The following is a 19,731-nucleotide window of genomic DNA, read 5'->3' as shown; positions in this document are numbered from 1 at the left end:
GTTGAACTGAATGCTCACCAATAGATTTATTTTGTTCTTCAAATGCTTCCCGGGACTGTTTCATTCTTGTTTGCTTTCTAAAAGCTCCAAGTTACCAGTGGATAATGTATTCAACAAAATATTGCATTGAAGATTTTTAAATTCAGATGTATAGAATGGCTCTATCTCCCTCAGGAGCTACTTCATTGAACTGTGATGTGCATGCTGTTTTAAAGTTGCATCATCAGGACTTTGAAGCCAAGTTGTACTCTTTATGATTTGATTTTTTATTCTCATCATGTATTGGGATACAGTGAAAGGTATTGTTTCTTGCGCGCTCTACAGTTAAAACATAACACTCAGAGTACATAGGGAAGAAGAAAAGGAGTGGGTGCAGAATTTAGTGTTACAGTCATAGCTAGGGTGTAGAGAAAGATCCATTTAATATAAAGTAGGTCCGTTCAAAAGTCTGATGGCAGCAGAAAGAAGCTGGTCTTGAATCACTTGGTATGTGATCTGACTTTTGTATCTTTTTTATCCAATGGCAGAAGGTGGAAAAGAGTATGTCCGGGGTGCGTAGGGTCCTTGATTATGCTGGCTTTTCTGAGGCAGTAAGAAGCGTGAACGGAGTCAGTGGGTGGTATTTTCCAGCTGCGCTCGCCCCAAGACTGGAAAATCCCACCCAAGGTCAATGGGCCTTTGCATGGTCTGCTCTCCCCCGCCCGCTACGATTCCCATGGTGACGGGACGGGAAAATTCCCCCCAATAGATGGAAGGCTGGTTTACGTGACGGACAGGGCTGTGTTCACAACCCTTTGCAGTTTCTTACGGTCTTGGTCAGAGCAGGAGCCATACCACGCTGTGATACATCCAGAAAGGATGCTTTCTCTGGTGCATCTGTAAGAAAAAATTGTTAGTGAGCAGAAGACTTGTAACAGGAAAGCTGTGATTCCCACCTGCAGCTGAGAATGTCAGCTTTGCCTGCTCTCAACAGATGTAGATGCTGCTGAATGTACCGAGCCCATTCCCTGTTGAGCTGTTGTGGGCAAGCAGAAGAAAACCTGTTCTCATTGGATCTGAATGTTCTTTCTCTTTTGTAATGTTGTGTACACCTAATGGGTCTGGCTTGCGACTTAAATTTGCCCCATCATTAAAATTCTCCTCCCCAGGGGACAATACTGACAGATCTGGTTTGAAATATCTCTTGTAATTAGTTACCTGTACTGCCTGAAAAAGGTTCAGATTTGCCTTGCTATTTGTTCACAGCACAATGTTAAAATATACAACTTTTGCTCTTCATGAAAATATGTTTTTATTTGGGAGAGAGAAATGCTTTAGGCAATTTTGTTACATTATGTCACATTATGTCATGCAGTTGACACGATCATACTATGTATTTGTAAAATGAAAGAGAGTAATTTTCAGCAGTACATTTAGGCTTTAAAGACTCTCCAAGATTTAGCATAAGGTGTCATCTTGGTAAAAGAGTTGAAGCCTATGTTAGGGATGACTGCCCTCAGGCTTTTGCAGAAGCTATTTGCCACTTAAGTTGCCTGCTAGTGCTCATTAAAGAGGCTGCACAGCATTTTGGTGACTAGCACGTGTTCTGGCATTCTCTCCTAACAGCAACCAGCTCTTTGGGAGTAAACAAGATTCTGATATGAATTTTAAGCATTAGTTAAAGGGGTACTCACCACTTAAAGAGATATTCACCACTTTATGTTCATTGTTGCTGGAGCTGTGAAGACAATCTCTGAAGGACATCAGGATATTTTCTGGGGCATTATTTGCTAAATCGTCACTAGCACTTGAGTAATGTTTATTTCGAAAATTCTCTGAGGACTCCTCCTAAAATAATGAAGTATCTGTGCTACACAGCCTCTGAGGCACCCTATAGGCGTTAGCAGGAGAGAGCGAGGAGGACAAATAGTGTGAGGTGGCATCTCTTCAACCCCTTTTGGCATTTTGGTAGAACTAACGTAGGGGGGAGCTATACGATAAATGGCAGAACCATAAAGGGTGTAGATACGCAGAGGGACCTGGGTGTGCAAGTCCACAGATTCTTGAAGGTGACGTCACAGGTGGAGAAGGTAGTGAATAAGGCATATGGCATGCTTGCCTTTATAGGACGGGGCATAGAGTATAAAAGTTGGGGTCTGATTTTGCAGTTGTATAGAACGTTGGTTCGGCCGCATTTGGAATACTGCACCCAGTTCTGGTCGCCACACCACCAGAAGGATGTGGAGGCTTTAGAGAGAGTGCAAAGGAGGTTTACCAGGATGTGGCCTGGTATGGAAGGGCTTAGTTATGAGGAGAGATTGGGTAAACTGGGGTTGTTCTCACTGGAAAGACGGAGGATGAGGGGGTGACCTAATAGAGGTGTATAAAATTATGAAAGGCATAGATAGGGTGAACAGTGGGAAGCTTTTTCCCAGGTCGGTGGTGATGTTCACGAGGGGTCATAGGTTCAAGGTGAGGGGGGGAGGTTTAACACGGATATCAGAAGGACGTATTTTACACAGAGGGTGGTGGGGGTCTAGAATACGCTGCCGGGCAAGGTGGTGGCGGCGGACACATTGGGAACGTTTAAGACTTATCTAGATAGCCACATGAATGGAGTGGGAATGGAGGGATACAAAAGAATGGTCTAGTTTGGACCAGGGAGCGGTGCGTGCTTGGAAGGCCGAAGGGCCTGTTCCTGTGCTGCATTGTTCTTTGTTCTTTGTTTTGTTGTTCTTTCCACCCAACCTCACCTGAAGTATGGGTACAGGATATCCTTCTTGCTCCACTAGAACCTTCAGTACCATGTCAGAAAAACTTTGCAACATCTGCCTTGGACCCTGAGCCATCCTGTACTGTGGCACTATGGGCCAGTCGGCAAACTTCATATCTTAAATGTAAGTGGGTGCAAAGATCCCACATCTGCTCAGAATCTCAGAATGGTTACAAACAGAAGGAGGCAATTTGGCTTGTCGTACCTGTGCCGGCTCTCTATTGGAACAATTTACCTCATGTCGCTCCCCCACTTCCTCCCCTTAGCCCTACACATTTTTTCTTTTCATACAATAACCCAGTTCCCTCTTGAATATCTCAATTGGACCTGAATCCACTACACTGTGAAGGCACTGCATTCCTGATCCTAACCACTCACTGATCCTCAGAACTTTGAATGCTTCAATGCTTTCAAGTGGACGGCATGGTGGCACAGTGCTTAGCGCTGCTGCCTCACAGCGCCAGGGTCCCAGGTTCAATTCCCGGCTTGGGTCACTGTGTGGAGTTTGCATGTTCTCCCCGTGTCTGCGTGGGTTTCCTCTGGGTGCACCAGTTTCCTCCCACGGTGTGAAAGACATGCTGGTAGGTGCATTGACCCGAACAGGCGCCGAATGTGGCGACTAGGGGAATTTCACAGTAACTTCATTGCAGTGTAAGCCTTACTTCTGACTAATAAATAAACTTAAAAACCTAATCTCCCCTCAGTTTCCTCTGTTTCAAAAACAAACAACCCCAGCCTGTTCAATCTTTCCTTGAAGCTAAAATTCTCCATTCCTGGCAACATTCTTGTAAAGCTCCTCTATCTTCTCTTTAATGCAATCATATCATTCCTGTAATGTAGTGACCAGACTCCATGCAGCATTCTAACTGTGACTTATCTATTGTTTCATACAGTTAAAGCATTACCTTCCTGGTCTTGTGGGCTATGCTTTGACTACTGAAAGAAAGTAATCCATATGTCACCTTCACCTCATCTAGGTGCTTTGCCTTGGCCTGCCAGACAGACTTCTGTCACTACCAAATGGATGTTCTTCTCAAGATCAAGTGTTGTCCTGGAGGAGTTGGTGCACAGCCTGCACCACCCCCCCAGGAGAGATTTCAGCCTCAGTAAGTTGCTTCCAGAAATGAATTTTGTGCCCTTTATTTCAGATCCAGTGCAGTATAAGTATAATTCATTGAAAGATCCAATTTGTTACACAAATGTACCATCTGCCATCTTATAAATAAGCTATAACCACCATCAATGTGGATGGAATAAATAAAATATTCCATGATTCTCCATTGCTTGCTCTAATTGTACGCCTGATAGTAAAATCTTGAAATTAATTCCAAATTCTACACATACACTATTTAGTTTTAATGGTGCTTTAATACTCCCCACCATTTTGTCTGAGTTACCCTCCTCTAGATTTTCTATAATTCTGAAAATTCCTAATAGGGGATTAGTGGTTGGGTTTTCACTCCTCAGGCTCGTCGCCGAAGTTGGGAATTTAAAGGGGCTTGTTAGATTCAATTTATGCTCTGGGTAGGTGGGATCGCAATACAATCGGGCCTACCCAGGCCAGAAGGAAATGGTCGGGGGTCACATGGGCGAATGCTGAGGCAGACTGGTTTGAATGCCCACCTCAATTCTCTAGGAATTTTTCCCAGTTGTTTCAGAAGCTGTTCGGCATGTAACCCTCACCCTTCAAATCACTCGCATGCCACCCACCTGCCTGCCATCACTATGCTAACTCATGCCCCCCCTACCCCCATTTCCCCTCATATCCCATATACCCGTTCCAAAGCTACTCACTCAATATCCAGCATATTCAGGCCTCAGGAGCCACTTGTAGATGAAAAGAATCTTCAAACAATCCAATGCAACTCTTACTAACACTGATAGTGGGAAAAAAAAACCTCCCATTCAAACTTTTAAACCTGCTCAACTGGTTAATCTTTTATAAAAACAAACACACTTTTATTCAGTAGCCACATCATGATACATTGTGTGTATCACGACTCAACCCTTAACAATTGGCAAAAAACTTAGATCTGTCGGAAATGGGATTGGGACTTCAAGTGCAAGTATGCCTTACACCAGGAAAATTGGCCCCAAGTGTAAAAATCGCAAGGCTTGCTCAAAGATTTAATGGTTCAAAGATATATTTTTTCTCCAGTGAGCTACTATTGATATTTAATGCTATTATTAAATATGAACAGCAGACTGATTTTCAAATTGATGCCTGGATACTCTAGGAAACAAGCATTTCAGTCCAACGTCATAGACTTTAAGCATTGGTCTGTGGGTGCAAACCACTTTGTAAATGTAGATTGATAATGTAGTGATGGAAGCAGAGGTAGCTGCTGAGGTATATATGTAAATGTGGGTGGCAAATTGAGTCTAAGGTCTAATAATTACCATGGCCTGTTAAACAAATGAGCAAGTGATTTTGTAAAGCATAACTTGTAGAAAATGTTTGTCAGCTCAAAGGGAGGCTGGAGTAAGTCAAATGCCCACAGTTAGCAAGGGCTTACCTGTAAAACAAGGCAGCAATTTAACTGTCGAATATTGTACTTAATAGAAATATATCACTTATTCTGTACTGCAGAAATTGGCAATTTGTTCTTTATAGCAGGTCTCTGTTTTGTGTAATTATTGACCAATGTTCAAGATCGTGTCTACTGGAAGGACCTTGCATGCTGCACACCCAAATTTTAGTTTGAAGTAATTTTAAAGGCTAAAAAGTACTAATAGATTTATCTATTTAAATAAAACATGCTGCTCTTTAATGAAATGTTTTTATGCAACTTTTAATTCTAAATACTTAGAATTACTGGCGAGAATCCAAACAAAAGAAATATCCCTTTAGAGGAAAATAAAGGGTAAAAGGAGCAATTGAACTAGAGTGTGTACTTTTGTTTACAAAATATTATCGTGTTTGTACAATAAACTCTACTTCCCTTCATGTGACCTATTTATATTTTTATTTAACAAGGTTTCTTTTGTGTGATTTTTTTTCCCCTCATTCCCATATACTGTGTTTCTACTCAGATTGTTTGATTGCCGCATTTTGAAATGGATAGGTGTGTCATGATCTTATGTTAAACTAACAGGTTGTAACAATCTTGTACTACTGTACCCCTGGCATCGCTTTGCTGATTAAGATTGCTGTAGCAACACTGATGTTTGTTGAAACATAAGAATGTTGTACACCCAACTCTAATATTCTAGATTTTACCCTTACCGTTCCAGTTGTGTTAGAAGGTATTAAAAGTATCGGCTTATTAGCTTGATATAAAGTGGGTTACTTTTCTTAAGTTTCCGCAGTTATAATCCATGTATTTTCAGTTCACTCACTATTTTGTTTTACTTTGTTCAATTTTTATTACCTTCACATTGCTCAGTTTTTTTTATCAAGTAGAATTATTGTTTCCCGTTATCTATGTTTCTATAAATTTGCACACATATATATAATTTTCAGAATCACTATAAAGTTCAGATTAAATTTCAGTTACGTCATTTAATTGAACCCGATGGCAAAAGACATTTAGTTCTTGAAATTGAAATACTTCCTGCCAGTTTGGTTGACAAGATCACTAGCCTGATACTACGGTATTCCAATTTTGGATAAATCAAATAACCAATTAAATTAAATCATATAAGCTGAGCGACAAATTAAAGGGGCAGTATCTCTTAAAGGGATACTGGATACTGCCTGAAACAAAAGATACTGCGATATTCCTGGTACATTTTAATTAAGTGTATTAATTAAAAGCCAGAAAGCATAAATTGAGCAGAAACTGTTCTCATTCAGAATGATTAAGTGATAATCTTCTGTTGGCTTGGGGCACATAAGGCAATAATACAGTTTTTGCTTTGGTTGTATGCCAGAGTCAATGGGCCAAGGCTTTTGAACAGATGTTTATGCAATAACATGCCACATAACTGGATATTCTTACTATTGTATTATATTCACTCACGAAAGGTAGCTGCTGTGCAATATCATTTTCCACCAATAGATACTGCTATTCTGCAACCAAAGAGAGATGGCATTGTAAAGAAATTAAAATATTCTGCAATTTCTGAGATCAGTGTTTGAAACATTTATTGAGTTTTTTTAAAACTTTAGTTTAACTTCACATTTAGATCCTTTATCTTTTTATTTTATTATATACAATTTTTAAGTTTTTAAAAACAGCTGTAATTGCAGAATACACGAGCCTTGCCTGGCACTATTTGTTATATGTTTAATCTATCATTAATAGTTGACCATCAAAGCCATGTCACCCATTTCCTGGAGTACAATTGACTTCACTTGCACAGACGTTAAATGGGTGTCAAGCACATGGGAAAAATATTGTCTGGTATGTGTATCAATTTGCAGTGACACAAATTACATTGCAATGTATCATTGGATCAGTGGCCTAATGCCTCATTGCATGGTTTGCATGGGTTACTGCTGGCACACCCTTTTACACTCTACAGTAAACCAGGATGTATTTACTGGCTTGAAGGAATGGAGGAAGGAGGGATGTGGTAGGGTGTGAATGGCAGTGTACAATTATGTTGCTGTTGATGGCCTATGGTATCTCATGAGTGTAGATTTGGCTTTGTGATTAGCATTTTTGTAGTGTCACTTTGTATGATTATAGAGGATGTCCTCATTGTGGAAGCAAACTTTTATCTTCAATATGGATTGTGTGATGGTTACTCCTGCCGATGCTATCATAGATGGATGTGTTTGTGACACTTGCATTGGTGAGCACAAAGTCAGGTAGGTTACTCCCTCATGTTGACTCCTTTAAAGCCTGCTACAGGACCAGTTTGGCAGCTTCTTTCAGGAATCGTCAGTGGAAGTATTACGTTGTACAGATTGTTGATGAATATCCAAGACTCGACCCAAAACACACTTCATACTCTTTCTTCCTCCAGGTGTTCAACATGCATGAGTTGAGGCTGGGAAGTAAGTGGGGACCAGCAAATGTTTGTTTGACCTGAGGTTGAGACTTCATGGGATCTAGAATTGAGCATGTTCATCTGACAGTATACTAATCAGTTAGGGAATCCAAGGTTATTGGATAAAGTGGGAATGTTGAGCTGAGGATTATCATATCAGATCAGTCATGATCTAAATGAATGATAGAGCAGACTCGATGGGGCGAATGGCCTACTTCTGCTCCGATTTCTATGGTCTCATGGTCTTGCTTACTGAGTGTGTCTTGGTGGATTCAGTTGTGTGGTATAGTCTGAAAAAAGTATTACTGAAAAATAATGTGTCTGAGTGCAATAATGTCAAGTTATTGGCTAATTTGTTTATGTGAAAATTCTCCAAACTTGGAAAGCAGCCTTCAGATAATAGCAAAGAGGATTTTGTCAGTTTGACTGGGCTGGAATTACTTGGGCTTTTTCCTGGTATGATTTCTGGGTTGTTTCTAATAGTTCAATCTGAAATTACACTTCCTCTATTTTATATTCGTTGGTTATAGCTTCTGCTTTGATTGAGTCGGCATCGCAAACTAATATCCATATCCCGCCAACATTAGTGACTTGCTAGGATGATCCAAATCAGCCATATCTTGTGCAAGTGCAATCATGTAAGCCAATCTAGACAGGTTCATTTATGGATATTTGTGAATCTGTTGCATGCGAGCCAGAAGGTTAGCATGTCCATTACTCCTTACACCCACCACATCTGATAGTTTGCAGTCCCAGCCCAATGCACCTAGGACCTTCTACTCCACTTTTCCTAGCCTGGATCAAACTATTTTTCTCAATGAAGCCAACAAATAATTGTGCAGCCTTTTCAGTTAAACTTTCAGCCACCCACACTCCTCCCACCCCAACATTACTTGTCTCCTTGAAATTTTCATCATGCATATTGTGAACCCATTAAAATTAGTTTTAACTATTCTTTATAAAAAGCCCTAAACCTTTAAGATCATACGTTAACTACCATGTCCGTAAATTTCCCCTTTTCAGGATCCTTCAATTCATCAATCACCGTTCAACTATCCCAACACTAATCGAGTTACAGAGTGGCCAACAACATTGAGAAAAACCCAGTTGAAACTCACCATTCTCATCCTCTCTAACTCATTGGGCCCGATTTTACCATCAAATTGCGCAGTTTTCAGGCACGAAAACTTGGTAAACTAGCGCGATCTGCACTTGCCTCTGCGCCCGTTTCCCCTTTACTAAGGACCGAAAATGGCCGCCATTGGGACCATGCCCGAATCGGGCACAACGTCAACTTAAATGCATTTGCATGCATTTAAATTGACTCAATGGGTTGCACGCCCAAACTTACCGGCACTTCCCCCTTTACCACTGCGTTCGCCCAACCAGATTCAGCGCAAAACAAACATGGGCCACAAAAGTCCGATTCGGCGCTCCAGCTTCTGAGGAGCTAAGTTCAGAGCTTCTGGCGGCTCTCTGACTCAAATCGGTGGTGAGGGGGAGGGAGGCGGGTCAGATGGCTCTTTGGTGGGGGGAGAGGGAGGCAGGTTAGATGGCTCTCTAGTAGGAGGGGAGGAAGGTGGGTTGGATGGCTCTCTGGTGGGGGGGGGTGGGAGGGAGGCGGGTCAGATGCCTCTCTGATAGGAGGGGAGAGAGGCAGGTCAGATGGCTCTCTGGTGAGGGGAGAGGGAGGCAGGTCAGATGGTTCTCTGGAGGGGAGGTGGGGATAGGGATGGGGGGGGGTCCGCTGCCACTCTGTGTGTGATCGGTGGGGGGAAAGGGGGGCAGGGGGCCGTGATCAGTCTGGGTAACAGGGGGTGGGGGATAAGGGGGTCAGTTATGTTGTGGGCGCCAGGGGGGAGGCATTATCCAGCCTGGGAGCAATGTGGCAGGGGAGCGTTTTTCTATTTTTTTTAACTGCGCATGTGCAGTTGAAGGCTCCAATCGGAGCTGCAGTGTTTTGGGCGCATTAAGCCTCACCCACAGGCTTCTGCAACGCGAATCAGAATTGCTGCTATTTTTTCAGGCAGAGTGCATATGAGAGCGCCTGAGAATGGGTCTAAAAGTCGATCTGAAACACTCCCAGTTTCAAGTCCGCCCAGCACTTAGAATTAAAATGATAAAATAGAGCCCATTGTCTGTCTCTTCAGTCTCTTCACCACCTTCAATATTATCTTTTCATAGTTTCTTTTTCATGGATCAACCTCATGGAACCATTCTTTCATTGTTTCATTGCCACCTATCCTAGTTCAGTGACTACATCTCCTTCAGTGTTTTATTTTCCTCACATGCCTCTGGTGTACTGGATTATTTTCATGACTGCCTTCTACCCATCATCTACAAGCCACCCTTGAGCAACTTCACACTCCAGCATGCCTGAGCTTCTACAATAGCTGTATTTTGATAAGCACGAAAAGTATTTTCTGATAGCATTATTGTTGCACTTTCTGATTACTGTCTGCCGTTCACTTCTGGGTGAATCATGATTGCCTATAGTTTGCTCAGGCTGAACCTTTTGTGTGTACAACCTCAGCGTTCACATCCTGTCTGTTACCCAAAGTGCTGCCCTTTCTTTTTAAATGTCATGATTTCTGTTGTACCTTTGATTTGATTTATTATTGTCACATGTATTAACATACAATGAAAAGTATTGTTTCTTGTGCGCTATACAGACAAAGCATATCGTTCCTAGGGAAGGAAAGGAGATGTGCAGAATGTAGTGTTACAGTCATAGCTAGGGTGTAGAGAAAGATCAACTAAATGAAAGGTAAGTCCATTCCAGAAGTCTGACAGCAGCAGGGAAGAAGCTGTTCGGTTGGTACGTGACCTCAGACTTTTGTATCTTTTTCCTGACGGAAGAAGGTGGAAGAGAGAATGTCCAGGATGTGTGGGGTCCTTAATTATGCAGTCTGCCTTGCCGAGGCAGTGGGAAGTGTAGACCGAGTCAGTAGATGGGAGGCTGGTTTGCGTGATGGATTGGGCTACATTCACGACCTTTTGTAGTTCCTTGCGATCTTGGGTAGAGCAGGAGCCATACCAAGCTGTGATACAACCAGAATGAATGCTTTCTATGGTGCATCTGTAAAAGTTGGTGAGAGTCGTAGCTGACATGCCAAATTCCCTTAGTCTTCTGAGAAAGTAGAGGTGTTGATGGGCTTTCTTAACTATAGTGTCGGCACAGGGGGACCAGGACAGTTTGTTGGTGATCTGGACACCTAAAAACCTGAAGTGCTTGACCCTTTCTACTTCGTCCCCATTGATGTAGACAGGGGCATGTTCTCCTTTACGCTTCCTTGAAGTCGATGACAAAGTCCTTCGTTTTGTTGACATTGAGGGAGAGATTATTGTTGCCGCACCAGTTCACCAGATTCTCTATCTCATTCCTGTACTCTGTCTCGTCACTGTTTGAGATCCGACCCATTATGGTGGTGTCGTCAGCAAACTTGAAAATCGAGTTGGAGGGGAATTTGGCCACACAGTCATAAGTGTATAAGGAGTATAGTAGGGGACTGAGAGCACAACTTTGTAGGGCACTGGTGTTGAGGATGATCGTGGAGGTGTTGTTTCCAATCCTCACTGATTGTGGTCTGTGAGTTAGGAAGCTTATGATCCAGTCGCAGAGGGAGGTGCCAAGTCCCAGGCCACGGAGTTTGGAGATGAGTTTTGTGGGAATAATAGTGTTGAAGACTGAGCTGTAGTCAATAAATAGGAGTCTGACATAGGTGTCCTTGTTATCTAGGTGTTCCAGGGTTGAGTGCAGGGCCAGGGAGATGGTGTCTGCTGTGGACCTGTTACGGCAATAGGCAAATTGTAGTGGATCCAAGTAGTCCAGGAGGCTGGAATTGATTCCTGCCATGACTAGCCTAGCCCATTTTGTGATGGTAACCTTCAACCACATACCTATTGGCATACAGATTGACTTTTCAAATACTTTTTCCTTCTTGTTCCCTGTTTCCTTTTCCATATTCCCATTTATACTCCTTCAAAAAGTGCAATTTATCAGGAGCACACACACACACACCATAGCCAGCTGTATTGGCTCTATAAGTCACAATTAATTAACGTAAAACCACCATCATTTAATATCTACTATATCGCCTCCCTTATTTGGGTAATCTTTTACAGTCAAACTCTGAATCAAAATTATGCTCATTTTCCCAATACCTCTACTTCACCAATCTTTTAACCATTATTTCCCTTTCTTGTTTTCTTTCTTCCATTTCTGTCTTGTTTGTCCTTTTTTTTCTCTTTATTTTTGTCCCTTTCTGACTCTCAGCAAAATAATCTTGTGAAAATATTTGTTATCACTCATGGTTTTGGGTTTCCCTACCAATTTGTCACTTCCCATTTGGTTTTTACCTTTCCTCCTTTTTGCTAAGGCTGGAAGACATTCTTTTATTTAAAAAGCACTGACTACATGTTGTTACGATCGCTGTAGGAAAAAACTAGATTTTGTTCCAATCTGGATTTGCATCACCCTAAGTGGTCTAAATAAATAAGAGAAGGACTCTGGCAAGAAGAGGTTTAAAAAAAAATCAATGTAACTAGAACATAAGAGTCATCTAATTACTGGCAAACTCAATTTGATTTATTATTGTCGCATGTACTGGTATATAGTGAAAAGTATGGTTTCTTGCATGCTATATAGACAAAGCACATCATTTATAGAGTACATAGGGGAGAAGGAAAATAGAGGGTGCAGAATATAGTGTTACAGTCATAGAAAGATCAACTTAATATAAGGTAGGTCCATCCAGAAGTCTGATAGCAGCAGGGAAGTTGTTCTTGAGTCGGTCGGTATGTGATCACAGACTTTTGTATCATTTTCCCGACTGAAGGAGGTGGAATAGGGTATGTCCAGGGTGTGTGGGGTCCTTGATTATGCTGACTGCTTTTCCAAAGCAGCGGGAAGTGTAGATGGAGTCAGTAGACGGGAGGCTGGTTTGCGTGATGGATTAGGCTACGTTCACAACCCTTTGTAGTTTCTTGTGGTCTTGGGCAGAGCAGGAGCCATACCAAGACGCGATACATCCGGTAAGAATGCTTTCTATGGTGCATCTGTACAAACTGCTGAAAGTTGTCGAGGACATGCCAAATCTGATTTTATCCAGATCGGAATTAATTTTTTGCAGCATTTTAAAATTTGATTCTCATGTAGTAAATTGTTGATAGAGATTTAAAACGTTTTACGTTTTTAATTCTCCTTGATTTTTCTTTCACATTTCAATCCCTCGCTTAATCATACCTTTCTTCCCCACTCTTTCTTTGCCTGATTCCCCTACTATATTTTGTTCTTTATTATTTGTCTGTTTGTTTCCCAATCCTTAGATCTCATTAGTTAAGGCGATAGATACACTGTTGGTCCGACCTTTCATTCACCGTTCACTAAGGTACTGAATGCCCCATTACCCTTGCCACATTATTATAAACTTATACTTCCAACAAGTTATTATGCAAAATATTATTTGATATGAAGTTTGCAGGAAAGTGGGAAAATGTCGCAAAAACCCAGGTCAAGTGACTGGGTGCCATGCACCATAGCCAGATAAGTGTCCAGGAAAGGGGACAAGAGAGAGCGGGCATGGAGAGGTTCCAAAAGGAAGTTCCAGGTAAGGGACAGAGATGGGGGACAGAAGCAGGCCCCAGTTAAGTTAAGGGAAACAGAGAAGAGCAGAGAAACCGGCTCCAATTAGAGAAAGGGCTGTGGGTAGCAGATTTTAAGTAAAGTGGGATGAGGGCTCAGGGAAGCCCTGATGACCCATGAAGGCAGCCAAAGGTTGGTGATTCTGTGCTGTGAGCTGTTGGGTTAAAGATGTCCCTTTGGGGCATTCCTGTTCTGCTTGGCATGGCCAAAGATCTGAAGTACCAGCAATTTGGTGTTGGATTATCGACTTGGGAATCCAGGGGAATGGAATCTCAGGAGAGGAAATTAAAACCCTGCAAGGTAGGCCGTTGCTGACTTTGAGAGAATTACAAAATGAGAATTTTGAAGGTGAAGATTGGAAGCCTTGTGAGAGAATCACCCATTAGCTTTTTTCCTAAGTTGCTAATAATATGCTGGAGAAAGCTGCCATTGGGGCTGGTGGTTTCATAGCCACTTTTCAACCAACTATGACACTTGGCCTCAAAATGAGAAAATTCCACCCTTATTTCTTTACCCACATTCAATGTTATCCTTTAATGACCTTTTGCACTTATTCCCTGGCACAACTTTCCTTTCCACAGAATTTTTGAAAATTATATTGAGAACTTCCATTACTTCTTCTCCAGCGTTCATCTCAAATTCCTTCTGATCCTCTACTCAGCGTAAGATCTTACCATTTCAGGAATGTTATCTTCCTCACCCTTACCGTTGAAGTGTATTATTTCACTCTTTACTATATTTAACTAGTATTTCTAGCTATTGTCCCATATGGGGCTAGCCAGTTTATGGCCTCCTACACTTTTCTTTCCATAATTATTGACACAATTTTCCAATTTTGTGCATAATCATGTTTTGATATTGTTTGTTTTGAATTTTGTAATCCAGATTGTCATATGTATGGTAAATAAAAACAGCTCCAGCAACAAGAACAACAGTCATCTGGGAAAATTCTTAACCTCTGACTTGCTCCTTAACCATCTAACAACATGGCCACGTTCTCTTGAGTTTCATGTGTTAAATCTTTGGCAGATGTATTTTACATGGTACCATATCAGATATTTTTTGAAAATTTATATAAACATTATTCATTACATTTCCTCTATCTTTAAAGAATCCAAGAAGTTTGGAGAAGTACAGAAGCTGAAAATTTCTGGCCGTTCCCCCCGCAGGATCTTCTGGTCCTGCTGATGGCAAACTCCTGCCGTGGGTTTCCAGGCTGCAGGGTGTGCATAAAATGGGAAACCCTGTTGACAGCGGTGGGATCAGAATGTTCCGCCGCTGACCAATGGCAAGCCGCTTCTGCCACACGAAACACGTCGTGGAGGGTGTCGTCCTGATTAGAGTGTCTTTTAGAAATCCATTTTGACTGACTGACTGATTAATTCTTGTTGCTTCAAGTAGTTGGTCCGTTCACTCAATACTAAAACCTCTAGTACTTTAAAAATTGAAGAAAGAGTTTGGAAAGTAAAATTCATGTTCAGTGTGGACAAAACCTGAGAGGTCATCTGGCATGTGTATCAACAGAAGCTGGCCATCTGTTTTTCAAGTTGACTTCATTATGAATGCTTGGCTGCTGCAAGAGTGGCTTAACCCATTGATACTATGGGTGGGATTTTCCAGCTGCGTTTGCCCCGAAACCGGAAAATCCCGTCCGAGGTCAACAGACCTTTCCATAGTCTGGCCCCCGTCCGCTCTGATTCTCGTGGCGGGTGGAACGGTAAAATTCGCCTATATGAATGGCTGTGATTGATTGACAGCCTTATGAGAAAGTAAGAGAGGCAATGTATTTCAAAAAGAACATTGAATGGCAACTTTTTATTTTGGCTTCTGACTCAGGCTGGGGTTCCCCCCAATTCACAACTCCTGTGAGGTGCCATGAACATGTCAAATGACAGAATGAGCCCAGCGTCATCAAAACTGGGGGTGGGGGCTGGATGCTTTTGTTTGAAACCCCCCCCCTTACAAAGCAGCCAGCCAGCGACTGGAGTGCTGCATCTGAGCTCACTACCTTGCTGTTGCCTGTTGGCCAGCCGACTCAAATTGCTGCAACTCATGCTGAGATAGGAGAGATTCCCATAACTGCTTGAGATCAGCCAGCAATACCATCTGCAGCCTCCTCCACTGAAAGATAGTGACCTACCATCAGCCCTGCTGCAGCTGCCTCTCCGGCAGACATTAAGGGAATGCACAGGAATGATTAGTTCATGTTAGCATGCATTATGGCATGGTTGATTTATGAATTTGGTTTGTAATGTTTATTTTGTGTTGGTTTTTATTTTTGCATTGTGGCTAAGCAGACATTGCATAATTAGTGATGGATGGAAGGTCAAGAATGGGACTGCTGGTGAAATGGGACATTGGGTTTGGGTGTATTGGTTTTATGATGTTTTCCATGGACAGCTCAGTGAGAAATGGGTTTTCTAGGTTGCCTCTGTCCTTCCACCTTTTCCTCAACTGCTCACCCTATAGCTAAGCTCTCATGATGGTCAGGCCTTTTTTAAAATTCATTTACATGATGTTTCTTTTTTAAATTCATTTACATGATGTTGGCATTACTGGCTAGGTTGACATTTATTGTCCATCCCTAATTGCCCTTGAAAAGATAGTGGTGTGCTACCTTCTTGAACCATCACAGTCCCTGTGATGTCAGTACACCCACCGTGCTGTTGGGGAGGGAGTTCCAGAATTTTGACCCAGGTTGTGCAAGCTTGGTGTTTTGTCCAAAATCCACCATGCGATCTCTGGATCCAGAAGGAAGTAATAATTTGGTTCAGAAATCTTGACGTGAAGATATCACCTCATCATCAACATCAAAATCTGGTTTCATTCTGATATGTTTATACCTAACATTTGTATTAATCCTGTGAATGCATTTAGAGCAGTATGTTATACTGTGTTATAAAAGATATATATACATACATGACATACCATATTGCTTACAGACAGGAATGTTGTAGTCACAAGAATTTTATGTTAACTTTTCTAAATTTGTTACAGTTTTACTATTTACATTAAGCAAGTACGCGGATACTTTGTGCATGGCAATTTTAACATGGTGATACGCAGGAAATGTAACAGATTTCTACTTTTGCATTAAATTCAGATTTTAGCTTTAGGATTAAGATGATTGATAATAAAATAATTGGATTACATGAGTAAAAAAAGCACTATACAGAATTTCATTTTTAAACTGGGAGGTGACTCTCAAACTGTTGTAGAGTCTTGTAAGTCCTCTGATACTGGTGGCTTATAGGATAGGAAAAGATGTTTGTATACTCTAACGTTGCATTTTTTTCTGCACTTTAATCTCTCAGCCCATGCAGAAGGTCTTGCAACTTCTGGGTCTGATTTACTGTATAATTGGATGCAGTATCTCACCAGTGTTGTCTGAGCTAGTTTCTTTAATGTGGTACCATGCAGAACAGATCAGTCCTTTGAAATATGCTGTGGTCTCAGGGTGCAGAGCTACTACCCCCTGCCTAAAGTTTCTCTAGCGTCTGTCTAGAAACCGTTGCCAAGGTTTTTCAGGGTTTATGAATGTGAGCTTTTGTCTGCAGCACACGTCTGCCTTGAGTGCTCACACAGGCCTTTGCTGAGGCTCATTCAGATGCAGAAACCCCTTTCATCACACAAGACAGCCCATTCAAGTCACATGCCTGAGGTCTCAGCAGAATGAAGTGCAGCTGCTGCCACTTTGGTTGCTAACATTAGAGGCTGTTTGACAAACTTGAGGACGTTAAAACTTCATAGCTCAGAGGACAGAGAACGTATTTGGGACCCTAACACCATGCCGTCTCAGAAACTGTGGTTAGAAAATGAACAGACATGTCCTCCTGTTATGCACAAATCCAAAAAGGACAAGCATCAAGAACTGCTGACTGTGGCATTAGGGGTGAAAGTGAGTAGAAGGAATACAGCATTATGGCAACCTCTGAAACTTTTTGCCTATTCACAGATCACCTCACTTGTCAGAAGAGCTGCCTTGAAACAAAGTGAGAACCATTTCAATTATGAAAAAGCTCACAATTTTAAGGTAAGACATACTTTTAAATTTATGTCATTAAAATGCTGAATACAAGGAAGGCTGGAATTATTTCTAATTAGCAAGTGCTCCAAGCTTAACCTTAATGCTGCTAAATGTAATTGAATGTTACTAATGTAATTTGAAGGAGATTTTGCAGAACTAGTATCACTTTCACTTCAGGTTAGCATATTTAAATGAAACCATGTAGGACACTCAGAAATGTGACTATTTAAATTTATTTAAACTAGTTAAACATTATTTTGACTTCTGTATATTTCAGAAATAGGGATCAGTTTTCTGTTTTATTACCTGTTATTTAACTGCTCTTTAGTGGGATCTAATTAAAGTTGGATTGATAGTGAAACTTCTGTGATCAGCAATGTTCCTGCAACAGAAAGTTGCTCAGGAATTTAGTTATGCTAGTGTTTGATTGAGGTTCCTACAATTACTACATTTCTTAGTACTTACTGCTGTGCTTAGTATATTAATACTAATGAGCTTTGTTAGCTACATTATTCTAGTAATGGCAACACCTTACATTTTCTTCAACAGTCTAGCAAATATTTAACTAATAATTAAAATGAGTATTACTTGTTAATGTAAAATTAAACCACTAAATAATAGTTGCACTTAGTTAATCCCTTCAATCTTATTTCCTGCTCACCACAAGTTGCACACCAACTGGAAATGGTTAGGATTGGGGATATTGGTCCCTATTTATACTCAATGTTGCTTTAAACTAATTACTAGGAAAGGCATGAAAATTATTGAGGGGTTACTCTCCTTTCTATATTCTACTTTTTCTCTTGGGGAAAGTAGATGACCTTGGCTGATATTTGCTCATTATTATGTAACTGAAATTGGGAATTCAGTGTTGGGGAAACTTTGGACTATACCGCATTTCTACCACACCTGTGTGCTAATTTTATCCTCCAGTGCATTGTTCCATTGTACTGCTCTTTTAACATTGAAAGAAGTAAAAAGATAATTATGGGGTGTGCATTCGTGTGAAGTTTACCTTGTAACCTACTGTTTATTTTGCACAGCTTGAATTTCAACATTCTTGTAGTAGGTATAATATATTATGAAATAAGCATTCTTAAACCATGGCGCAGCACAGTATCACAAGTCGAAAAGAGAGCATTTAACCTTTTGAGTCTGTGCCAGCTCTTTGCTAGAGCTATTAATTAGTCCCACTCCCCTGCTTTAATGAAATAAGTGTGTAATAAAACAATTATTCATCCAATCATTCTTTGGGCATCAAGTGAAGAAATATCTGCTGTGTATTAGTTCTAACTGAGAAATTTCAGTTGAACTTAGGTTAACAAAACCCTTTTTATGTCTGAACTGTCGCATCTCTTGTGATTTAAATAGTGTATGGTCAGCATACTTCTTTTGCTTGAATCAACTCATTTTGTCAATGCAACAGTTCTAGCCACAAGCAAGGCTTTTGGGATTATGATGAGAATTGCTGACAATAAACCTTACTATATTCTCTGGAAAACAATTGCCTTTAAGTTCTTCCATTAATTGTTTACAAAGTAAGCATTACCAATGTGGAGTGAATTCCCTGCTGTAAATGAAATTTTAGTCAATATATTTGATCTTGTGTATTATTTTGTTATTCAAATTGTGCTCGCCTCAAAAACGTTTTCTAAGCATTCTGGCTAAAACCAGACTTGTCTTTTGGTAATAAATTGAAAATTTTCACTATTTATACAGGATTATTTCTAGACCATGGAAATATTGTGTCTTGCTCTATGTTTAAACATTTGCAGAGTCAATTCAACCTTGAAACAACATTACATTTTGCTTTGTACACACTGAAAATGTCAATAAATTGTAAATGTAAATCTTCAGAAAATCAACCAGAAACTATTACCTGTAAATATGCTTTCATGGCAGACTTGTAGCGCAGTATTTTGATGTTATTGAAGAGTTGAGAATTTAATAACTTAATGACTCAATTCAGAATCAGCAGGAACTTCAGGGCTGCGATTCTCCCATTCCGCTGTGCTCATTTTTCAGCACGGCGGGTTGGGAGAACTTTGCAGCTGGCAATTTGTGGGGATCATGCATGCATTCCCACCCTGATAGCATGTCTCAGCACCGATTTCCGGCGGCTTCTGGACCGCACCAGTAATCGGTGGGGAGGCACGGAAGTAATTTAATCACTTCTTCAAATATATTTTAAATGTGATTAGCAGGGAGCGAAAATTGGTGGGGGGGCCCTGGAAATTGCAGCAGACTGGGGTGGGGGGGGGGGGGGGTATGGTTGGGGGGGCCAGCAATTGGGCTGGGAGGGGGGAGCCAATGTTGTAGAGGTTGCAGGATTGGCCAGCAATCAGGAGGCCTTCAGTGCGGGCCACTGCA

General features: G+C 41.1%; 1 protein-coding gene across 2 annotated transcripts in view; it reads left to right on the top strand.

Annotated features, from left to right (window-relative positions):
- chn2 (chimerin 2) overlaps window positions 1-19,731 on the top strand; it is a 336,658-nt gene that overhangs the window by 241,814 nt on the left and 75,113 nt on the right. For both annotated transcript variants that reach the window (XM_078239728.1, XM_078239735.1), the window contains one exon: window positions 17,290-17,367. In XM_078239728.1, coding sequence (XP_078095854.1) covers window positions 17,290-17,367 — 78 coding nt within the window. The remainder of the gene's footprint in view (window positions 1-17,289; window positions 17,368-19,731) is intronic.

Source organism: Mustelus asterias, chromosome 2 (genome assembly GCF_964213995.1).
Source record: "Mustelus asterias chromosome 2, sMusAst1.hap1.1, whole genome shotgun sequence".
In the NCBI taxonomy this organism is placed as follows: Eukaryota; Metazoa; Chordata; class Chondrichthyes; order Carcharhiniformes; family Triakidae; genus Mustelus; species Mustelus asterias.
This window is presented reverse-complemented; position numbering and strand designations above follow the sequence as displayed.